General features: G+C 41.1%; 1 protein-coding gene across 1 annotated transcript; it reads left to right on the top strand.

Moving 5' to 3' along the window:
- The first annotated feature begins 4,091 nt into the window (after positions 1 to 4,091).
- LOC132397875 (transforming growth factor beta activator LRRC32-like) lies at positions 4,092 to 8,185 on the top strand. The gene is made up of 2 exons (XM_059976632.1): positions 4,092 to 4,187; positions 6,161 to 8,185. The coding sequence occupies exons 1-2, from the start codon at positions 4,092 to 4,094 to the stop codon at positions 8,183 to 8,185; spliced, it is 2,121 nt and encodes a 706-aa protein (XP_059832615.1).
- The last annotated feature ends 274 nt before the right edge of the window (positions 8,186 to 8,459 follow it).

Genomic DNA, 8,459 nt, shown 5'->3' with positions numbered 1-8,459 from the left:
AGATAACTGCTTCACTTGTAAAGCCAATAGTACCTGCACAGTCCTTCCAGGTAAAGCAAAACTTCATTTGCGAGTCTGTCGTGGTTGTCAGCAGTATCTGGTGCTTCTGGTGCAGCCTCCGATGCGTCAGTGAGACCTGACAGAGAATCGAGCACCTTCACTCCATTCATCACAGAAGACAGGCTTTCTCAGTGACCACAAATTTTAATTCCACTTCCCATTCCCATTCTGATGTGACAGCCCATGGCCTCCCGTACTTCCATGATGTGACCACTCTCAGGTCGGAGGAGCAACACCTCCAATTCTGTCTGGGTATACCTTCCAATCTGATGATATGAGCATCAATTTTTCTAACTTCTGGTAGTTTCTCCTCCCCCCACCCCCATTTTTCCATTCCATTTTCTGGCTCCTCTCTTCTCACCTCCCACTGGGTTCTATTCCTCCTTCCCTTTCTCCCTATCAGATCCCTTCTTCTTCAGCTCTTCTTCCACCTACCACCTCACTTGATCGCTCCTCACTCCATCCCCTACCCCACCTTCTTCTGGCTCCTGCCCCATTCCTGTTCCGATGATAGAAATCCACCGGAAACGTCAACTGGTTACTCCTCTCCATAGCTAGGGGTCCAGCGACACCTTGTTTAATTGTAATAGTCCATGTCATAATAAAAGGTCGGGAACCCCTACTCCACACGCTGCCCGACCTACTGAGCTCTTCCAACAGTTTATGTTGGTACCTGTCCACTTCTTTCCCGGCAAGCCTGCAGTTCCACATCAGCCCGAGAGATGGCTCTCACTTCGTGAACTATATATAGTTTTAAAAAACTGGCTTTCAACTCCATAAAAGTAGGTAACGATCAATTAGAAACAGTATTGTGACTACTTGTCCTCAAGGTCCAGTTCAGTTCACATTGGCAGCTCCACGAAAAGAGCTCCTTCACAAGTAAAGACCTCCCCACCACTGAGTACAACTATGAGGAGCGCTGCCACAGCACCCCACCGTCAAGGGCCCCCACCATCTAGGCCATGCTCCCTTCTCGCTGCTGCCATCGGGAAGGAGGCTCAGGTTTCACACCACCAGGTTCTGGAACAGTTATTACCCCCCCCAAACGTCAGGTTCTTGAACCATAGGGGAAAACTCCACTCATCCCGACACTAAACCGATTTCACATCCTATGAACTCACTTTCAGGAACACGACAACTCACGGTCTCGGTAGTGAATTATTTAAATTTGTATTCACACAATGTGTTGTCTTTTGCTGCTTGGTTCTTTGTTCGCTTTTGTATGCAGCTTTTCATTGATTCGATCGTGTCTCGTTGTGTTTACTGTCAATGCCTGCAAAAAGGGTGGATCTCGGGGGGGGGGGGTATATCAGGGCATACTTTGAACTTTGAGCTTGTGACGAGCTCTGTCATTATCACGTTGATCCTTAGGAAACGCATGACAACATGATAGCAACCACAGGCCAGCAGGAAGTGATTCACGGGTAGCGGCAGAGGTGACGGATTATGCCAGGGAGGGGGAACTGCGCTGCCCCAAGTTGTCAGTTGTAACCCGGGCGACCTCAAGTCACCCGGAGGCGAGAGCTGATCGAGGGGCCCGTGATCTCATAAAACATGCGCAAGCGGATCCGATTCCAAGCCACACTTCCGGAAGTAAAACAAGATATGTTGGTAGTCAAGAAGAGGAAGTAAATAACTAAAACAATTCGTCAGTAACTACTTCTCTGTGAGTGGGTGGTGTATTAGCGCATATTGCGCCACCGTGTCAATGAAATGTGGTCGGTCAGCTTGAATAACACTCATTTCCTCTTATTCCGAAGATTCTCTGTGACTTAAATTTTATTTGATGGAAAAATGAGTCAGTCATGGAAAAAAAACTGCAATTTCCAATGGCACAAACTGAGCTGAGTTCAACATAATTTGATTTTTTTTTTGTGTAATATCAGGACTCTCAGTCCGAAACGCCGACTCCACAAATGTTGGCTGACCTGGTGGGTTCGACCAGCTCCTTTTGTGTTTATCTGGATTTCCAGCATCTGCAGAATCTCTTCTTAATATGAATGCCTCTGAGGGGCAAATAGACAATCTTACTGAAATTCATGCACGCGAAACATTCAATTGTACACAGAGCACACATTCAACGTCCACACTTAGTAAACTATTGTAAACCCACGTGCAAAACACCCAGATGTGAATAAGATCATAAGACAAAGGAGCAGAAGTCGGACATTCGGCCCGTCGAGTCTGCTCCGCCATTTCATCAATAGCTGATCCAATCTCCCCTTTAGTCCCATTCCCCCGCCTTTTCACCATAACCTTTGATGCCCTTACTACTCAAATACCTACCAATCTCTGCCTATACACCCAATGACTTGGCCTCCACTGCCGCCCGTGGAACAATTTCCATAGATTCACCACCCTCCGGCTAAAAAAAAAATAATTCGCATCTCTGTTCTGAATGGGCGCCCTTCAATATTCAAATCACGCTCTCTCGTACTAGACTCCCCCACCATGGGAAACAACTTTGCCACATCCACTTTGTCCATGCCTTTCAACATTCGAAATGTTTCTATGAGGTCCCCCCTCATTCTTCTAAACTCCAAGGAGTTCCTCATATGTTAACCCTCTCATTCTAGTAATCATTCTAGTGAATCTTCCCTGAACCCTCTCCAATGTCAGCACATCTTTTCTCAAACAAGGAGCCCAAAACTGCACACAGTATTCCAAGTGAGGTCTTACCAGTGCCTTATAGAGCCTCAGCATCACATCCCTGCTCTTATATTCTATACCTCTAGAAATGAATGCCAACATCGCATTCGCCTTCTTCACCACCGACTCAACCTGGAGCTTAACCGTAAGGGTATCCGAATACTGTGTATACACACACACACACACACACACACACACACTCAGAGAACCAAATTTGCACACCAAAGCGCACACACAGTGACAAATACAGACAGCACGTACAAACAATAATACAACTATGCAAACTAGTATGCGCATAAAAGACGCATTCATCCCGCACAGAAACGCATGTGCATTCATACAAAAACACAGAAAGATATGCACGGAAATGCACTAGACACGGAGATGTACAACTAAAAAAAGTCTTGTAAACCATGAACAAAATGTACAGCAGCAAATGGCCAAGTTTATTGCAAGGCGCCCCCTAAACGCCCGATTATCGCCGCCAAGAAAAGCACGGGCAGACTGTACATGGGAACACTATCCTTTCTGGTTCCGTCCTCACTTACATGTTGTTGCATCAATGGTACTGGGTCGCAATCAGCGAACCCCTTCTTCAACAGCGCTGCAGATAAAACTCCACGGTTCCAAACAATCGCCTGGCACCGGACCTCCAGGCCAATTGGTGTTATCGGATCTTGATTACAATACCCACCGTGTCATAAATCGTTTAGAAACATAAGCACACTAACAGAACACGTATAAAAACGCACAGGCGTATGTACACACACATAAACACGCCGACCCACACTTGCGCGCACACATTCAAAAGCGCGTACATTAAAAAGTCTCAAACATGCAGACGATCGTTATTCAGGTGCCATCCCTTGGGGACAACCCTGGTGAATACAGGCACACACATACATAACACGCACAAACATCAACTGCAAGACCCATACATACGCACTAATGCAAAGCAACCAGACGATCTCGTATACTCACGCTCAAACGTGTAAACATAGGTAAAAATCAATATAATCCAAAAATAACAGGTTTCGAATAATAGGAATTTGAATACTATACTTTCCAATCATTGCCCATAATTTCCTGTTGATATTTAGTTGATTAGTTTCTTCTGGGTTCAAAAGCTTCCCTTTGATCTGTTTTGCGTCTTACAGTTGCTTTAACTGTATGAAATAAACATCCAAATTAGGTCTGTGATCTATGAATGCTTGTTGGAACCATTCTATTCCGAGATACTTTCGCTCCCGTTTAGTCAGGAGTTACGTTGTACGTCAACAACTTCATCCGACAAGTTTCCGCGATTACGATACATTTGGATCTAGGGATAAGTTGAGCTCACTGTGCAGATATGTCATTCTTTTGTTGTCCGGGGCGGAGACATGGACCTTTGGCTGTTCCTGTGGTTTATGGCAGTGTCCTACCTTCTAACAAATGGCATCAATGAGACCTACGCCGTGTTCACCGTCTGTCCGATGGTATGGCTCGAACTCACCTTTTCTCTTTGTCAAATGTATTTTGCTTTTGTAATTTTAATGGGCTATAATAAGGGGGAAATAATTTCCAAAATTAAAACAAATTTTCCATAATCTAAACTGGGTGTTTCAGTGTGAATATATTTCATTACCTCCTTTTCAATGGAATTATTCACTGAATCAATAGTGAGAGGAATGCAAAAGAAATTTGCTAATTATTAGTACAATTTTCCAGAAAATTTGGTCTTTTATGGCATGTCATATAGTCAGTGATGCAAAAATGTCTTAGCAGATTAATATTTCTGAGGCTCAGGTTTGGTGGCAGAAATTTCTGTTTTAGCAGGTGTAACGTCTGATCTGTCTTAGTCACTTCTCTGTGTAGATAAAAAATGTTGGGAAGAGTTAACTCATAGAAGTACCTTCCTGCATGTAAATTGCAGGTAGACATCCAGTTTGGGTAAACTATATGAGCCACCATTTATTGTATAGATGCTTGGGTTAGTAGTATTATTAATATTTTACTTTTATCTTGAGTAATTGTTTTCTGTTCATAACTTGCCTAATTTTCATAAAACGGAATTCAGTTTGAAATTCTCACAGCATGAAAATATTCACTTTAACAAAGTGACCTGTCTAAGATACAGATCTTCCTACTTTGTAGCTTTTTGTTGCAAAATGATGTGAAAAGGCAGGCTTGTTTGTAGCTTGAAAGACCACAGTACAATCATATCTTTCATGGCCATAAGCACCGTCATACCAACTAACAGAACACGGCATAGCATAGCACAGAAACAGGTCCATCATTCCACGATGACTGTGTCAACCACTGTCACGATTTGCGCTGGCAATATCAGAACCCTAGTGTGGATGAAAGACAGACTCTGATGTAGAGACGGTGACGAGGGTTTATTCATAATAATTCCAAAAGAACATTGGTGGCTTGCCCGAGTGACACTGCAAGAAATAATATTCTCAAAACTAGGACCCTGCAATTAGCACAAATTGGGCATCCGCTTAAATAATACAAGTAACACAAAATCCCCGAGCCTATCAAAACAAATTTAACAAGCTTAAACAGAAAACAACAGGAGAGCACATTACTAAAGGTGATTCGCTGGAGAATATCATAAGGAATGCTAAACAATTAACGACTCTTGTTAAACAACAATTACCCAATTCAGGTGCTGTAAAATCTTCAGAGCCCAACACTCACAGGGCCGAAGAGCTCATTAAAACCATGATGCCAAATTAAACTAATCCCATCTGCCTGAACATAGCTGACAGTATATCTTCCATTCCCTGCCACTTTGTGCAGTTGTCTAAATGACTCAATGCAGAGTAGAACTTAACAGTTTCTCACCACCCATACAATAAGTAGGAATACATTGATCTGAGACATAAAAATTTATTGTGGCTCTGGAATCTATCAGATGGTGACCAAGAGCTTTACTATTCTTTCCCTGGGATGGTCTGGTTTGAAGTTTAATGGCATATAACTGAAGGATCTTAAAGCCTATACCTAACATCCTCTCCAAAAAAAACTGGTTTATGGCATTGAGACAATGCTAGAGAAAATGTCTGTATTCATGATCTCAGTGCTTAATTTGGAACTGCCTTTCCTTTTCTATATTGGCAAACACTTTAAGGAGGAATAAAATCTTTTGTTCTAATCACTTAAGCATTTTGTTTCTGAAGAATGATAGCACTTGAATTTCAAAATTTAAGTTATTGCTGTTCAATTCTTGTGGGGTGAAATTAAAGCTTGGGGAAAAGATGACTGTAAATCATCCATTCCCTCTTTAAAATTTATGAAGCAGCAGAACATGTATTACATGTATTCCATCAATTAGCATAACCTCTGAAGAATATCAGCTGTTTTCATTATGTCAGAGTGTTAAATAAAATCTGTGGTCTTAATCAGCAATTTCAAAAAAGCATAGAAGAAATTACTTATTACTTAAAATCTTATTTGGCAGAAAAACCACGATGTGTCCTGTCAATATCGAAACCTGACCAAAGTGCCCGATCTTTCACTGCTGACAATTAAAAAGCTCGATTTATCTTACAACTCAATCGCGGCACTGACAGAGGAATCACTGCTGAACCTCAGTTCATTGCAGTATCTGGATGTCTGTTGTAACCAGCTGAAAACCATTGCATCAGGTGCTTTGGGACATTTGCATAAACTGAGAGTGCTTGTTTTGTCAAACAACCTGCTGAGCAGAAACTTTTCATCAGGGAATGGAGCATTCCGCCTGTTAAAGAAACTAAAAGTGTTACATCTATCAAAGAATTACTGGGACAGTGACACTGTTGCTGAACATCTGAAAAACCTATCTTCACTGGAAGAATTAAATTTGTCTGGTAACATACTGGTGAAGCTGACAGCTGATATGCTTTGTGGGATGCAGTCTTTAAAATATATCTCTCTTGAAGGAAATTATATTACAGAAATATCAGCAGGGACCTTTGAATGTTTAGCAGATTTGGTTGAACTGAATTTAGCCATGAATTCTCTTGCCTGCATTTCTGATTTTCATCTTTCTCAACTTAAAGTGTTGAACATGAGCAGAAATGGTATTGAGTTCTTCATAACAAATAGAACTGATGAAGAATATCAGATTCAAGTGCTCGATCTAAGCCACAACAGGTTGTTTCATTTTCCACTTCTTCCAAAATTTCATCAGATTAAATATCTGAACTTGTCTGGCAATTTATTGATCAGTGTAACACCCGAATCATTGAATGACTCAATCGAATGGGATATAAAAAACAGATATGAAGAAATTAATGGAATAACTAAACTACTCAACAGCAATGCAAACTCAACTTTATCTGAAGTAAGATTTTTGGATTTAAGCAACAATGCATTAATAAATATATCACACGCCTTTCTGAATAAATTCAGCTCTCTTCAACACCTGAATCTAAGTGGAAACTGCCTTCAGAATTTTAATATTGAAGATGGAGATGAATTAAACTTGCTGTTATCTCTGGATCTGAGTGACAATGAACTTACGAATATATCGCTCAAAGTGGATAGCCTAAACCTTCTCCAGTCCTTAAAGTACTTGTACCTTCAAAACAATTCCATTCAGTTATTACCCTCCCAACTTTTTAAAGTCTTGCCAAGAATAGAAAAGATAAATCTTGCCAACAACAATCTAAGAATTTGTAATATGAAGAATAAAACCATGGAGACTCACAAGATCAAAACCAGCTGTGTGTCTTTTTCTGAAATCCCTTCCCTTAAGTACCTCAAGCTGGATGGAAATAACATTACACACCTGGCGCCATACACATTCTATAAAACTCCTTTGGTGTATTTGGACCTTTCAAGAAATGAAATCCTTGAAGTGCCTGATCGGGCTCTGATCGGTTTAGAAGACTCTTTGAAATTTCTATCTTTAAGGTGGAATTTGATCCGAACCTCCAAGGTAACTTTGACATGTTTGAATCACCTCAGAGATCTGGATCTGTCAAATAATCAGTTAGACATTTTACCTTACGGCACTGGATGTGCCCCACTAGCAAGCCTCGATATTCGAGGGAACAATTTTCAGCTTCTTCAAGATAAAGTCATTAGAAATCTGTCCCAAACTCTTGAAACTCTGTACTTGAGTGGAAATAATTTTGACTGTTGTGCATTGACTTGGTTGGAGTTACTGAATGGTACTAAGGTTGAAATACCTGATGTGGCTAATACTCATTGCTTTTACCCAAGTGGCAATGATTCTTCAATGGTCCCTTTATTTGACAATCGCAAAGGGGAATGTCCAACTAACAGCATCAAGAAACCCAGTCCATTTCTAGTTATAATATCTGCACTGGCTTGCCTACTGCTGATTGGATCGGTGATATCATTAATAACTGGAGAATGCTGCCGGCTATGTCTGCCTACCAAGGGGGAGAGTTCTGAGGCAGATACAGCTCCAGTGAAAATCAACAGTGAATGCCAGAAAGAAGGGCTGACTCTAAGTGTCATTAAAATAGAAACTTGAAATGAGCAATGGACTGTTGAACCAGGCCAAGAACGGTACATAAAATCCAACATCATCTCTAATGAAGACTTCATCTTTAACTGGGAAGTAAACCAACAGGAGGATACAATGTCAGGTAAAGATTAGTTGTGGGTCTTGCACCAGAACTGTATTCAGTGTCAAAATACATGATGCTTTGATAATGTTTTATTCCCAGCCACTCTGTATTGGTTTCCTTGACCTTTTAAAATTGATTTTAAAGTTCTCTTACTTGTTTCTAAGCTCCCAGTGGTCT

This window comes from Hypanus sabinus, chromosome 8 (assembly GCF_030144855.1).
Source record: "Hypanus sabinus isolate sHypSab1 chromosome 8, sHypSab1.hap1, whole genome shotgun sequence".
Taxonomy (NCBI): domain Eukaryota; kingdom Metazoa; phylum Chordata; class Chondrichthyes; order Myliobatiformes; family Dasyatidae; genus Hypanus; species Hypanus sabinus.
This window is presented reverse-complemented; position numbering and strand designations above follow the sequence as displayed.

Coding starts and splice junctions, on each gene's coding strand:
- LOC132397875 (XM_059976632.1), top strand. CDS start 4,092: ATGGACCTTTGGCTGTTCCTGTGGTTTATGGCAGTGTCCTACCTTCTA. Junction 4,188..6,160: donor TGTTCACCGTCTGTCCGATG/GTATGGCTCGAA, acceptor CTTATTTGGCAG/AAAAACCACGATGTGTCCTG.